This window comes from Oncorhynchus masou, chromosome 24 (assembly GCF_036934945.1).
Source record: "Oncorhynchus masou masou isolate Uvic2021 chromosome 24, UVic_Omas_1.1, whole genome shotgun sequence".
NCBI classification, from domain to species: domain Eukaryota; kingdom Metazoa; phylum Chordata; class Actinopteri; order Salmoniformes; family Salmonidae; genus Oncorhynchus; species Oncorhynchus masou.
In genome coordinates this window covers 14,362,507-14,378,070 of record NC_088235.1, presented here as the reverse complement: position 1 = coordinate 14,378,070, position 15,564 = coordinate 14,362,507, and the positions used below count along the sequence as shown (strand labels likewise).

Genomic DNA, 15,564 nt, shown 5'->3' with positions numbered 1-15,564 from the left:
GGTACTATGTTCCAGTCCCACTACAGTGAGGGGTCAGGTACTAGGTTCCAGTCCCACTACAGTGAGGGGTCATGTACTAGGTTCCAGTCCCACTACAGTGAGGGGTCATGTACTATGTTCCAGTCCCACTACAGTGAGGGGTCATGTACTATGTTCCAGTCCCACTACAGTGAGGGGTCAGGTAATATGTTCCAGTCCCACTACAGTGAGGGGTCAGGTTATAGGTTCCAGTCCCACTACAGTGAGGGGTCAGGTAATATGTTCCAGTCCCACTACAGTGAGGGGTCAGGTAATATGTTCCAGTCCCACTACAGTGAGGGGTCAGGTACTATGTTCCAGTCCCACTACAGTGAGGGGTCAGGTTATAGGTTCCAGTCCCACTACAGTGAGGGGTCAGGTTATAGGTTCCAGTCCCACTACAGTGAGGGGTCAGGTACTATGTTCCAGTCCCACTACAGTGAGGGGTCAGGTAATATGTTCCAGTCCCACTACAGTGAGGGGTCAGGTTATAGGTTCCAGTCTCACTACAGTGAGGGGTCAGGTACTATGTACCAGTCCCACTACAGTGAGGGGTCAGGTAATATGTTCCAGTCCCATTACAGTGAGGGGTCAGGTAATATGTTCCAGTCCCACTACAGTGAGGGGTCAGGTAATATGTTCCAGTCCCACTACAGTGAGGGTCAGGTAATATGTTCCAGTCCCACTACAGTGAGGGGTCAGGTAATATGTTCCAGTCCCACTACAGTGAGGGTCAGGTTATAGGTTCCAGTCTCACTACAGTGAGGGGTCAGGTACTATGTACCAGTCCCACTACAGTGAGGGTCAGGTAATATGTTCCAGTCCCACTACAGTGAGGGTCAGGTTATAGGTTCCAGTCTCACTACAGTGAGGGGTCAGGTACTACGTACCAGTCCCACTACAGTGAGGGTCAGGTAATATGTTCCAGTCCCACTACAGTGAGGGTTCAGGTTATAGGTTCCAGTCCCACTACAGTATAGTACAGTAGACAAGACTACAGTAGACTACAGTATAGTACAGTAGACTACAGTACAGTAGACCACCGGACAGTAGACGACAGTACAGTAGACTACAGTACAGTAGACTAGAGTAGACTACAGTACAGTAGACTACAGTAGAGTAGAATAGAGTAGACTACAGTACAGTAGACTACAGTAGAGTAGACTAGAGTAGACTACAGTACAGTAGACTACAGTAGAGTAGACTAGAGTAGACTACAGTACAGTAGACTACAGTAGAGTAGACTAGAGTAGACTACAGTACAGTAGACTACAGTAGAGTAGACTAGAGTAGACTACAGTACAGTAGAGTAGATTACAGTACAGTAGATTACAGTACAGTAGACTACAGTACAGTAGACTAGAGTAGACAACAGTACAGTAGACTAGAGTAGACTACAGTACAGTAGAGTAGACTAGAGTAGACTACAGTACAGTAGACTAGAGTAGACTACAGTACAGTAGACTACAGTACAGTAGACTAGAGTAGACTACAGTACAGTAGAGTAGACTAGAGTAGACTACAGTACAGTAGACTACAGTAGAGTAGACTAGAGTAGACTACAGTACAGTAGACTACAGTAGAGTAGACTAGAGTAGACTACAGTAGACTACAGTAGAGTAGACTAGACTACAGTACAGTAGACTACAGTAGAGTAGACTAGAGTAGACTACAGTAGAGTAGACTACAGTAGACTAGAGTAGACTACAGTACAGTAGAGTAGATTACAGTACAGTACAGTAGACTACAATATAGCAGAGTAGACTACAGTATAGTACAATACACTTCAGCATAGTACAGTAGACTACAGTAGAGTACACTACAGCACACTATAGTACAATAGAGTAGACTACACATAGTACAGTAGACTACAGTATAGTACAGGACAGTAGACTACAGTATAGTACAGTAGACTATAGTACAGTACAGTATAGTAGACTACAGTATAGTACACTATAGTATAGTACAGTAGACTACACTATAGTACAGTACACTACAGTATAGTACAGTACACTATAGTATAGTACAGTAGACTACATTATACTACAGTACAGTAGATTACACTATAGTACAGTACAGTAGACTACAGTACAGTACACTACAGTATAGTACAGTACACTATAGTACAGTACACTACACTACAGTACAGTACATTATAGTACAGTACACTACAGTACACTACACTACAGTACACTACAGTACAGTAGACTACCGAATAGTACACTACAGTACAGTACAGTAGACTATAGTACAGTACAGTAGACTATAGTACAGTACACAATAGTACAGTACAGTAGACTACAGTATAGTACAGTAGACTATAGTACGGTACAGTAGACTATAGTACGGTACATTAGACTATAGTACAGTACACTATAGTACAGTACAGTAGACTATAGCACAGTACAGTAGACTACTGTATAGTACAGTACACTATAGTACAGTACACTACAGTATAGTACAGTAAACTATAGTACATTAAAGTAGACTATAGTACAGTACAGTACACTACAGTACAGTAGACTACCGTATAGTACACTACAGTATAGTACAGAACACAATAGTACAGTACAGTAGACTACAGTATAGTACAGTAGACTATAGTACGGTACAGTAGACTATAGTACGGTACATTAGACTATAGTACAGTACACTATAGTACAGTAGACTATAGCACAGTACAGTAGACTACTGTATAGTACAGAACACAATAGTACAGTACAGTAGACTACAGTATAGTACAGTAGACTACTGTATAGTACAGTACACTATAGTACAGTACACTACAGTATAGTACAGTAAACTATAGTACATTAAAGTAGACTAGAGTACAGTACAGTAGACTACAGTAACCTACAGTATAGTACAGTAAACTATAGTACATTAAAGTAGACTAGAGTACAGTACAGTAAACTACAGGAACCTACAGTATAGTACAGTAGACTAGAGTACAGTACAGTACACTATAGTACAGTACAGTAACCTACAGTATAGTACAGTAGACTAGAGTACAGTACAGTAGACTATAGTACAGTACAGTAACATACAGTACAGTACAGTAGCCTACAGTATAGTACAGTAGACGAGAGTACAGTACAGTAGACTATAGTACAGTACAGTAACCTACAGTATAGTACAGTAGACTATAGTACAGTACAGTAAACTATAGTACAGTACAGTAAACTACAGTAACCTACAGTAGACTATAGTACAGTACAGTAAACTACAGTAACCTACAGTAGACTATAGTACAGTACAGTAACCTACAGTACAGTAACCTACAGTATAGTACAGTAGACTAGAGTACAGTAGACTAGAGTACAGTACAGTAGACTATAGTACAGTACAGTAAACTACAGTAACCTACAGTATAGTACAGTAGACTAGAGTACAGTACAGTAGACTGGAGTACAGTACAGTAGACTATAGTACAGTACAGTAAACTACAGTAACCTACAGTATAGTACAGTAGAATAGAGTACAGTACAGTAGACTACACTATAGTAGATGAAGTAAGTTCAGCAGCTGACCTGGGGACTGCAGTGTTAGCAGCACACTCCTCTCCAAGCCTCTTCACATAGACCTGAACCTCCTGGATCAGCCTATGGAGAAGACAATCCATTATCCAGACAAGACCCTCAGTCCACAACAACCACTCCAATAACACTCTCTTACATCCTCTGTGTCTTCTCGCTCACATCCTCTGTGTCTTCTCGCTCACATTCTCTGACTCTCGCTCACATTCTCTGACTCTCGCTCACATTCTCTGACTCTCGCTCACATTCTCTGACTCTCGCTCACATTCTCTGACTCTCGCTCACATTCTCTGACTCTCGCTCACATTCTCTGACTCTCGCTCACATTCTCTGACTCTCGCTCACATTCTCTGACTCTCGCTCACATTCTCTGACTCTCGCTCACATTCTCTGACTCTCGCTCACATTCTCTGACTCTCGCTCACATTCCCTGACTCTCGCTCACATTCTCTGACTCTCGCTCACATTCTCTGACTCTCGCTCACATTCTCTGACTCTCGCTCACATTCCCTGACTCTCGCTCACATTCTCTGACTCTCGCTCACATTCTCTGACTCTCGCTCACATTCTCTGACTCTCGCTCACATTCTCTGACTCTCGCTCACATTCTCTGACTCTCGCTCACATTCTCTGACTCTCGCTCACATTCTCTGACTCTCGCTCACATTCTCTGTCTTCTCGCTCACATTCTCTGACTCTCGCTCACATTCTCTGACTCTCGCTCACATTCCCTGACTCTCGCTCACATTCCCTGACTCTCGCTCACATTCTCTGACTCTCGCTCACATTCTCTGACTCTCGCTCACATTCCCTGACTCTCGCTCACATTCCCTGACTCTCGCTCACATTCCCTGACTCTCGCTCACATTCCCTGACTCTCGCTCACATTCCCTGACTCTCGCTCACATTCCCTGACTCTCGCTCACATTCTCTGACTCTCGCTCACATTCCCTGACTCTCGCTCACATTCCCTGACTCTCGCTCACATTCCCTGACTCTCGCTCACATTCCCTGACTCTCGCTCACATTCTCTGACTCTCGCTCACATTCTCTGACTCTCGCTCACATTCCCTGACTCTCGCTCACATTCTCTGACTCTCGCTCACATTCTCTGACTCTCGCTCACATGCTCTGACTCTCGCTCACATTCTCTGACTCTCGCTCACATGCTCTGACTCTCGCTCACATTCCCATTCTTTCACACACCAACCTTTGGTCCCTCCTGAACACAGGTCCATACACACATGCCTCAGCCAGGATGTCAAGGTGCAGTAGGGAACTGGAAAACATGGCATCTGATTGGCTCTGACCTTCACTTCCCGGGTCAGAGGGCAGCCAGGTGTGGCAGCAGTGTTGGATCAGAACGTTGAATACACCGGTCTTGGCCTGGGAGAGTTCCATCAACTCAACGGCTATCTAGAGATTGAGAGGAGTCAGTAGTGGGTTAATTACACATCAGTTGTGTCCACATCAACACTGTGTTTAAATACTCATAATAACCACAACATCTTCTGTTAAACACTTGAAACTTCTTGCCATTTCTCCAAGTAGTGAATATGTAGCACATTGCCTGCCACAACACAGATCTGTCCATACAGACCTGGGTTCAATTAGGATTTATTTTCTTTAAAATACTTTAGCTGCTCTTGATTGAGCTAACCTGGCAAAATGGAACCAATAGAATAGTCTGTCTATCTGTGAGGTCAGGAAACAGCTCAAAGTAATTGAAAGATTTTAAACACCATTTGAACCCAGGTGTTGATACCCCTTGCCTCCCTCTAGTTGCCTGTTGTAGAGTAACAGTGAACCCAGGTGTTGGTACCCCATGCCTCCCTCTAGTTACCTGTTGTAGAGTAACAGTGAACCCAGGTGTTGGTACCCCATGCCTCCCTCTAGTTACCTGTTGTAGAGTAACAGTAAACCCAGGTGTTGATACCCCATGCCTCCCTCTAGTTACCTGTTGTAGAGTAACAGTGAACACAGGTGTTGATACCCCATGCCTCCCTCTAGTTACCTGTTCTAGAGTAACAATGAACCCAGGTGTTGGTACCCCATGCCTCCCTCTAGTTACCTGTTGTAGAGTAACAGTGAACCCAGGTGTTGGTACCCCATGCCTCCCTCTAGTTACCTGTTGTAGAGTAACAGTGAACCCAGGTGTTGGTACCCCATGCCTCCCTCTAGTTACCTGTTGTAGAGTACCAGTGAACCCAGGTGTTGATACCCCTTGCCTCCCTCTAGTTACCTGTTGTAGAGTAACAGTGAACCCAGGTGTTGGTAACCCATGCCTCCCTCTAGTTACCTGTTGTAGAGTAACAGTGAACCCAGGTGTTGATACCCCATGCCTCCCTCTAGTTACCTGTTGTAGAGTAACAGTGAACCCAGGTGTTGGTACCCCATGCCTCCCTCTAGTTACCTGTTGTAGAGTAACAGTGAACCCAGGTGTTGGTACCCCATGCCTCCCTCTAGTTACATTTACATTTAAGTCATTTAGCAGACGCTCTTATCCAGAGCGCCTGTTGTAGAGTAACAGTGAACCCAGGTGTTGGTACCCCATGCCTCCCTCTAGTTACCTGTTGTAGAGTAACAGTGAACCCAGGTGTTGATACCCCATGCCTCCCTCTAGTTACCTGTTGTAGAGTAACAGTGAACCCAGGTATTGGTACCCCATGCCTCCCTCTAGTTACCTGTTGTAGAGTAACAGTGAACCCAGGTGTTGATACCCCTTGCCTCCCTCTAGTTACCTGTTGTAGAGTAACAGTGAACCCAGGTGTTGGTACCCCATGCCTCCCTCTAGTTACCTGTTGTAGAGTAACAGTGAACCCAGGTGTTGGTAACCCATGCCTCCCTCTAGTTACCTGTTGTAGAGTAACAGTGAACCCAGGTGTTGATACCCCTTGCCTCCCTCTAGTTACCTGTTGTAGTGTAACAGTGAACCCAGGTGTTGATACCCCTTGCCTCCCTCTAGTTACCTGTTGTAGTGTAACAGTGAGCCTAGGTGTTGATACCCCATGCCTCCCTCTAGTTACCTGTTGTAGTGTAACAGTGAACCCAGGTGTTGGTACCCCATGCCTCCCTCTAGTTACCTATTGTAGTGTAACAGTGAACCCAGGTGTTGGTACCCCATGCCTCCCTCTAGTTACCTGTTGTAGAGTAACAGTGAACCCAGGTGTTGGTACCCCATGCCTCCCTCTAGTTACCTGTTGTAGAGTAACAGTGAACCCAGGTGTTGGTACCCCATGCCTCCCTCTAGTTACCTGTTGTAGAGTAACAGTGAACCCAGGTGTTGGTACCCCATGCCTCCCTCTAGTTACCTGTTGTAGTGTAACAGTGAACCCAGGTGTTGGTACCCCATGCCTCCCTCTAGTTACCTGTTGTAGTGTAACAGTGAACCCAGGTGTTGATACCCCATGCCTCCCTCTAGTTACCTGTTGTAGAGTAACAGTGAACCCAGGTGTTGGTACCCCTTGCCTCCCTCTAGTTACCTGTTGTAGTGTAACAGTGAACCCAGGTGTTGATACCCCTTGCCTCCCTCTAGTTACCTGTTGTAGTGTAACAGTGAGCCTAGGTGTTGATACCCCATGCCTCCCTCTAGTTACCTGTTGTAGAGTAACAGTGAACCCAGGTGTTGGTACCCCTTGCCTCCCTCTAGTTACCTGTTGTAGAGTAACAGTGAACCCAGGTGTTGGTACCCCATGCCTCCCTCTAGTTACCTGTTGTAGAGTAACAGTGAACCCAGGTGTTGATACCCCATGCCTCCCTCTAGTTACCTGTTGTAGAGTAACAGTGAACCCAGGTGTTGGTACCCCATGCCTCCCTCTAGTTACCTGTTGTAGAGTAACAGTGAACCCAGGTGTTGATACCCCATGCCTCCCTCTAGTTACCTGTTGTAGAGTAACAGTGAACCCAGGTGTTGGTACCCCATGCCTCCCTCTAGTTACCTGTTGTAGAGTAACAGTGAACCCAGGTGTTGGTACCCCATGCCTCCCTCTAGTTACCTGTTGTAGAGTAACAGTGAACCCAGGTGTTGATACCCCATGCCTCCCTCTAGTTACCTGTTGTAGAGTAACAGTGAACCCAGGTGTTGGTACCCCATGCATCCCTCTAGTTACCTGTTGTAGAGTAACAGTGAGCCCAGGTGTTGGTACCCCATGCCTCCCTCTAGTTACCTGTTGTAGTGTAACAGTGAGCCCAGGTGTTGATACCCCATGCCTCCCTCTAGTTACCGGTTGTAGTGTAACAGTGAACCCAGGTGTTGATACCCCATGCCTCCCTCTAGTTACCTGTTGTAGAGTAACAGTGAGCCCAGGTGTTGATACCCCTTGCCTCCCTCTAGTTACCTGTTGTAGTGTAACAGTGAACCCAGGTGTTGATACCCCTTGCCTCCCTCTAGTTACCTGTTGTAGTGTAACAGTGAGCCTAGGTGTTGATACCCCATGCCTCCCTCTAGTTACCTGTTGTAGTGTAACAGTGAACCCAGGTGTTGGTACCCCATGCCTCCCTCTAGTTACCTGTTGTAGTGTAACAGTGAACCCAGGTGTTGGTACCCCATGCCTCCCTCTAGTTACCTGTTGTAGAGTAACAGTGAACCCAGGTGTTGGTACCCCATGCCTCCCTCTAGTTACCTGTTGTAGAGTAACAGTGAACCCAGGTGTTGGTACCCCATGCCTCCCTCTAGTTACCTGTTGTAGAGTAACAGTGAACCCAGGTGTTGGTACCCCATGCCTCCCTCTAGTTACCTGTTGTAGTGTAACAGTGAACCCAGGTGTTGGTACCCCATGCCTCCCTCTAGTTACCTGTTGTAGTGTAACAGTGAACCCAGGTGTTGATACCCCATGCCTCCCTCTAGTTACCTGTTGTAGAGTAACAGTGAACCCAGGTGTTGGTACCCCTTGCCTCCCTCTAGTTACCTGTTGTAGTGTAACAGTGAACCCAGGTGTTGATACCCCTTGCCTCCCTCTAGTTACCTGTTGTAGTGTAACAGTGAGCCTAGGTGTTGATACCCCATGCCTCCCTCTAGTTACCTGTTGTAGAGTAACAGTGAACCCAGGTGTTGGTACCCCTTGCCTCCCTCTAGTTACCTGTTGTAGAGTAACAGTGAACCCAGGTGTTGGTACCCCATGCCTCCCTCTAGTTACCTGTTGTAGAGTAACAGTGAACCCAGGTGTTGATACCCCATGCCTCCCTCTAGTTACCTGTTGTAGAGTAACAGTGAACCCAGGTGTTGGTACCCCATGCCTCCCTCTAGTTACCTGTTGTAGAGTAACAGTGAACCCAGGTGTTGATACCCCATGCCTCCCTCTAGTTACCTGTTGTAGAGTAACAGCGAACCCAGGTGTTGGTACCCCATGCCTCCCTCTAGTTACCTGTTGTAGAGTAACAGTGAACCCAGGTGTTGGTACCCCATGCCTCCCTCTAGTTACCTGTTGTAGAGTAACAGTGAACCCAGGTGTTGATACCCCATGCCTCCCTCTAGTTACCTGTTGTAGAGTAACAGTGAACCCAGGTGTTGGTACCCCATGCATCCCTCTAGTTACCTGTTGTAGAGTAACAGTGAGCCCAGGTGTTGGTACCCCATGCCTCCCTCTAGTTACCTGTTGTAGTGTAACAGTGAACCCAGGTGTTGATACCCCATGCCTCCCTCTAGTTACCTGTTGTAGTGTAACAGTGAACCCAGGTGTTGATACCCCATGCCTCCCTCTAGTTACCTGTTGTAGTGTAACAGTGAACCCAGGTGTTGATACCCCATGCCTCCCTCTAGTTACCTGTTCTAGAGTAACAGTGAACCCAGGTGTTGATACCCCATGCCTCCCTCTAGTTACCTGTTGTAGAGTAACAGTGAACCCAGGTGTTGGTAACCCATGCCTCCCTCTAGTTACCTGTTGTAGAGTAACAGTGAACCCAGGTGTTGATACCCCATGCCTCCCTCTAGTTACCTGTTGTAGAGTAACAGTGAACCCAGGTGTTGGTACCCCATGCCCCCCTCTAGTTACCTGTTGTAGAGTAACAGTGAACCCAGGTGTTGGTACCCCATGCCTCCCTCTAGTTACATTTACATTTAAGTCATTTAGCAGACGCTCTTATCCAGAGCGCCTGTTGTAGAGTAACAGTGAACCCAGGTGTTGATACCCCATGCCTCCCTCTAGTTACCTGTTGTAGAGTAACAGTGAACCCAGGTATTGGTACCCCATGCCTCCCTCTAGTTACCTGTTGTAGAGTAACAGTGAACCCAGGTGTTGATACCCCATGCCTCCCTCTAGTTACCTGTTGTAAAGTAACAGTGAACCCAGGTGTTGATACCCCTTGCCTCCCTCTAGTTACCTGTTGTAGAGTAACAGTGAGCCCAGGTGTTGATACCCCATGCCTCCCTCTAGTTACCGGTTGTAGTGTAACAGTGAACCCAGGTGTTGATACCCCATGCCTCCCTCTAGTTACCTGTTGTAGAGTAACAGTGAGCCCAGGTGTTGATACCCCTTGCCTCCCTCTAGTTACCTGTTGTAGTGTAACAGTGAGCCTAGGTGTTGATACCCCATGCCTCCCTCTAGTTACCTGTTGTAGAGTAACAGTGAACCCAGGTGTTGGTACCCCATGCCTCCCTCTAGTTACCTGTTGTAGAGTAACAGTGAACCCAGGTGTTGGTACCCCATGCCTCCCTCTAGTTACCTGTTGTAGAGTAACAGTGAACCCAGGTGTTGGTACCCCATGCCTCCCTCTAGTTACCTGTTGTAGAGTAACAGTGAACCCAGGTGTTGGTACCCCTTGCCTCCCTCTAGTTACCTGTTGTAGTGTAACAGTGAACCCAGGTGTTGATACCCCTTGCCTCCCTCTAGTTACCTGTTGTAGTGTAACAGTGAGCCTAGGTGTTGATACCCCATGCCTCCCTCTAGTTACCTGTTGTAGAGTAACAGTGAGCCCAGGTGTTGGTACCCCATGCCTCCCTCTAGTTACCTGTTGTAGTGTAACAGTGAACCCAGGTGTTGATACCCCATGCCTCCCTCTAGTTACCTGTTGTAGAGTAACAGTGAACCCAGGTGTTGGTACCCCATGCCTCCCTCTAGTTACCTGTTGTAGAGTAACAGTGAACCCAGGTGTTGGTACCCCATGCCTCCCTCTAGTTACCTGTTGTAGTGTAACAGTGAACCCAGGTGTTGATACCCCATGCCTCCCTCTAGTTACCTGTTGTAGAGTAACAGTGAACCCAGGTGTTGGTACCCCATGCCTCCCTCTAGTTACCTGTTGTAGAGTAACAGTGAACCCAGGTGTTGGTACCCCATGCCTCCCTCTAGTTACCTGTTGTAGTGTAACAGTGAACCCAGGTGTTGATACCCCATGCCTCCCTCTAGTTACCTGTTGTAGTGTAACAGTGAACCCAGGTGTTGATACCCCTTGCCTCCCTCTAGTTACCTGTTGTAGTGTAACAGTGAACCCAGGTGTTGATACCCCATGCCTCCCTCTAGTTACCTGTTGTAGTGTAACAGTGAACCCAGGTGTTGATACCCCATGCCTCCCTCTAGTTACCTGTTGTAGTGTAACAGTGAACCCAGGTGTTGATACCCCTTGCCTCCCTCTAGTTACCTGTTGTAGAGTAACAGTGAACCTAGGTGTTGATACCCCATGCCTCCCTCTAGTTACCTGTTCTAGAGTAACAGTGAACCCAGGTGTTGATACCCCATGCCTCCCTCTAGTTACCTGTTGTAGAGTAACAGTGAACCCAGGTGTTGGTACCCCATGCCTCCCTCTAGTTACCTGTTGTAGAGTAACAGTGAACCCAGGTGTTGATACCCCTTGCCTCCCTCTAGTTACCTGTTGTAGTGTAACAGTGAGCCTAGGTGCCTGCTCCTCTGTTAACTCCAGCAGGCTGTGGTGAAAGGCCATGGTCACAAAGCCCTGCAGGGTGGGCCAGAAGTCATGAGGGTTACTGCTCAGTCCCAGCACCAGCTTCCAGGAGACAGTCACAGCCTCTACACACAGGGTCTCGTCAGACAGCGCCACCTGGTGGGCGGAGGGAGAAATACAGGCGCACTCTTTCTTATTGCCTTATTAGAAGCCATATAAAGCAGGACATAAATGACTTGGCCACATGACCACTGAAACACTGTTGCAGTCTAAATCAGCTGTTAAACAAAACCAAGGCTTGGATTTCACTGTCTTTCCCCATAGACTGCTTACAAGGTAAGGAAACATGTTGTTTTGTAATTTGGGTGAACTATTCCTTTAAACATGGTTATGGGTGTGGACAAGCCTGTAGAGAGCTGGGTGAGATAGAATGTCTCAGCCAGGTAGTGGACATGACAATATCAGCTGTAGTCAATGCTAAGACTCACCTGTGGCAAAATGGAGGCCATGAAGTCCAGTACAGGCAGTACCAGGCCACTGGGGAGCAGAGACAGAGCCTCTATAGCAGCCTGGAGGGACCCTGACGCCCTGGGGAGCTCCAGGGGCCCGGGTGGGCCTATTCTCCTCCCGTATCCCAGGCACGTCCACTGGTCCCGGATGAAATGAGCTGCCATACGGCCCCAGTCCTTGAGGAGAGGACCCTGCTCTGAAACACTGTGACAGATGACAAACTCTTAATATTTCAGAGATATTGGCAAGGCCCACTGATTACCACTATCTCCCAGACAACACATCTACTAGGCATCTCTGATTACTACTATCTCCCAGTTATCACATCGACCAGGGACCTCTGATTACTACTATCTCCCAGACAACACATCTACTAGAGATCTCTGATTACTACTATCTCCCAGTTATCACATCGACTAGGGACCTCTGATTACTACTATCTATTAGGGACCTCTGATTACTACTATCTACTAGGGACCTCTGATTACTACTATCTACTAGGGACCTCTGATTACTACTATCTACTAGGGACCTCTGATTACTACTATCTCCCAGACAACACATCTACTAGGGATCTCTGATTACTACTATCGACTAGCGACATCTGATTACTACTATCTCCCAGACAACACATCTACTAGGGACCTCTGATTACTACTATCTACCAGGGACCTCTGATTACTACTATCTACCTCTGATTACTACTATCTCCCAGACAACACATCTACTAGGGATCTCTGATTACTACTATCTACTAGGGACCTCTGATTACTACTATCTCCCAGACAACACATCTATTAGGGATCTCTGATTACTACTATCGACTAGCGACATCTGATTACTACTATCTCCCAGACAACACATCTATTAGGGATCTCTGATTACTACTATCTACCAGGGACCTCTGATTACTACCATCTCACAGACAACACATCTATTAGGGATGTCTGATTACTACTATCTACCAGGGACCTCTGATTACTACTATCTCCCAGACAACACATCTACTAGAGACATCTGATTACTACTATCTCCCAGACAACACATCTACTAGGGACCTCTGATTACTACTATCTCCCAGACAACACATCTACTAGGGACCTCTGATTACTACTATCTCCCAGACAACACATCTACTAGGGATATCTGATTACTACTATCTCCCAGACAACACATCTACTAGGAACCTCTGAATATCCAAATTAGAGCTGTGCAAAATAGCTTTAATTTTAGGAAGAAAAAAAAACTTGTCTTAAAACAACTAGAGTGGGTCTAAGAGGTTATTGTAATATGTTCTGTTGTATTTAAATTCATATATGCACGTAAGGTTCAGTGGCTCAGTTGTAAAGCATAGCATTTGGAACACCAGGGTTGTGGGTTCTATTCCCACAGGGACCAGTATGAAAATAATAAAACACATGAAAAGGTATGTACTCACTGCTGTAAGTCCCTTTGGAAAAGAGTGTCTGCTAATGAATTAAAACCGTTTAAATAAATAAAGAGGTATGTGGGTGGAGGAGGGTGAGGCTGGGTGGTGTAATATGTATAGGTAACAGGAATGTGGGTGGAGGAGGGTGAGGCTGGGTGGTGTAATATGTATAGGTAACAGGAATGTGGGTGGAGGAGGGTGAGGCTGGGTGGTGTAATATGTATAGGTAACAGGAATGTGGATGTAATATGTATAGGTAACAGGAATGTGGATGTTGTGTTTTTATTTTGATAGTTTTTACATTTCTTAAGGACTCTTGGAAGACTAGCCCTTGGGCTAAAAGAGATCCTAATAAAATCTATACATTTCTATTGGACACTAAATCATCTGCAACACAACCAAAACAAACAGCAAATACATCCAACAAGTTGGTAGAGTCCCTGGCTTGATGTTATCATTGTGTGCTGGGAATATGGGACCAAATACTAAACTTGACTACTTTAATACATATAAGTTAATTTGACCCGATTCTTTTGGTCCCATAAAAAGGGGGGACTATGTACCTTTAATTTCTAAACGGTTCACCCTATATGGAGGACAATACCCTCAAATTAAAGCTGACAGTGTGACCTCTAACCTCATTGTCATTGTATCAATCCAAAGTGCTGTAGTAGAGAGACAAAACAACAACACATGTGTCACTGTCCCAGTACATTAGCAGCTCACTGTATGTAGATGTGCATATCCTTGACACAATCTCCATTTTACCATTTGACCTGTAACCTCTGGGAGATGGGTTTTCTCCCTCATGTAAATTCCAGGTCGAACAGCAAATTATTGAAGAGCATGTGACCAAAACAGTCACAATTTAGAGCCGTGACTGGCAGAGAAACGAGGGTCATATAGTGTTTATGCTAGTGGTTTACTCTACAACACATTACCCTGATGATACAGTACATCTGCATTTAAACAATACCATGCATTCTATATACTACACAAAGTGTTCTGTACTGACCCTGTTGACTGAGCTGCAGTTGGAGGTTTCAGCAGGGTCTGGTTGAAGTTGACCAGAGAGAGAGGAGGGGCTGGGGGTGGAGCAGGGGAGTAGAAGTAGCTAGACAGATGGACCAGTAGAATCGTGGTCTCTGATGGGAGGTTGAACACTCCCAATGCTGCAACCTCACAGGTCATGGCCAACGACGCCATGGCAACCGCCCTGGACACCTGACCCGCCACAGAGGGGATCTAAGAGAAACACACACAAGTCCCTTCCAGTTTTATAGTGAAAACCATGGGGAATATAAATAAGACATGACAAATAGCAACTAGTCTTTTTGAAATCAGAGTCTAACTGCTAAACAAAATATCCCATTATTCAAACTGACACATGAATCAATGATGTATGAAGTGACTAGCGAAGGAGAGCAGCCTGAGAGAGGGGAGGTCGATCCTGGAATACTGTACCTGGTCAGCTTCTAGGGTCCTCAGGACGTATCTGAGGAGTCTGGGGAAACAGGCCTCCTGTACCTTGGAGTGGTTCCACTCTAACACACTGTACATCAGCACCACCTCCTTCAGCACTGACAGGTAGAGCTCAGCACGCTCTACATCACATAGCTGGAGAGGACAGACAAACAAAACACAGGCAGAGGAGAAATGCAGGTACATGATCAATGTTGTAGGATGTGAGATTGAGTGAGTGAGTGACAGTGAGTGAGTGAGTGAGTGACAGTGAGTGAGTGAGTGAGTGAGTGAGTGAGTGAGTGAGTGAGTGAGTGAGTGACAGTGAGTGAGTGAGTGAGTGAGAGAGTGAGAGAGTGAGAGAGTGAGAGAGAGTGAGAGTGAGTGAGAGCGAGTGAGTGAGTGAGTGTTATGGATTTTATGAATAATGACTAAATGATGTATACATTTAACGTAGAACTATAACTAACAGAATACTACCCTGTCACTGTATGAAACTTATTAGAATCATAAAACTAAATCTAATGTGTGTAGTTTTAGTCAAAAATTAGAACAAGGACTTTCTGTTCCTTTTTAGTATGTCAGCAGGGTGTAAGTGAGAAACAAAATGGAGCTATCGTCAGACAGGCTGGAATACTGTGTTCCTTACAGGATATTCTGTCCCCACCCAGGGAGGGGAGAGACCTTGGCCTTGTAGTAGATTGTTTAACAGGTGGCAGACTATTTATGAGTAGAAGAAGACTTGTGAACTAGGTTGCCATTGTATCTGAGAGGAGG

At 46.1% G+C, this 15,564-nt stretch overlaps 1 protein-coding gene across 1 annotated transcript in view; it reads right to left on the bottom strand.

Annotated features, from left to right (window-relative positions):
* LOC135511854 (probable methyltransferase TARBP1) overlaps positions 1–15,564 on the bottom strand; it is a 48,962-nt gene that overhangs the window by 19,543 nt on the left and 13,855 nt on the right. The window contains exons 13-18 of the mRNA XM_064933344.1: positions 14,791–14,943; positions 14,342–14,571; positions 11,876–12,101; positions 11,355–11,543; positions 4,765–4,970; positions 3,549–3,620 (exon numbers count right to left, since the gene is read on the bottom strand). Of these exons, the coding sequence (XP_064789416.1) occupies positions 3,549–3,620; positions 4,765–4,970; positions 11,355–11,543; positions 11,876–12,101; positions 14,342–14,571; positions 14,791–14,943 (1,076 nt within the window). The remainder of the gene's footprint in view (positions 1–3,548; positions 3,621–4,764; positions 4,971–11,354; positions 11,544–11,875; positions 12,102–14,341; positions 14,572–14,790; positions 14,944–15,564) is intronic.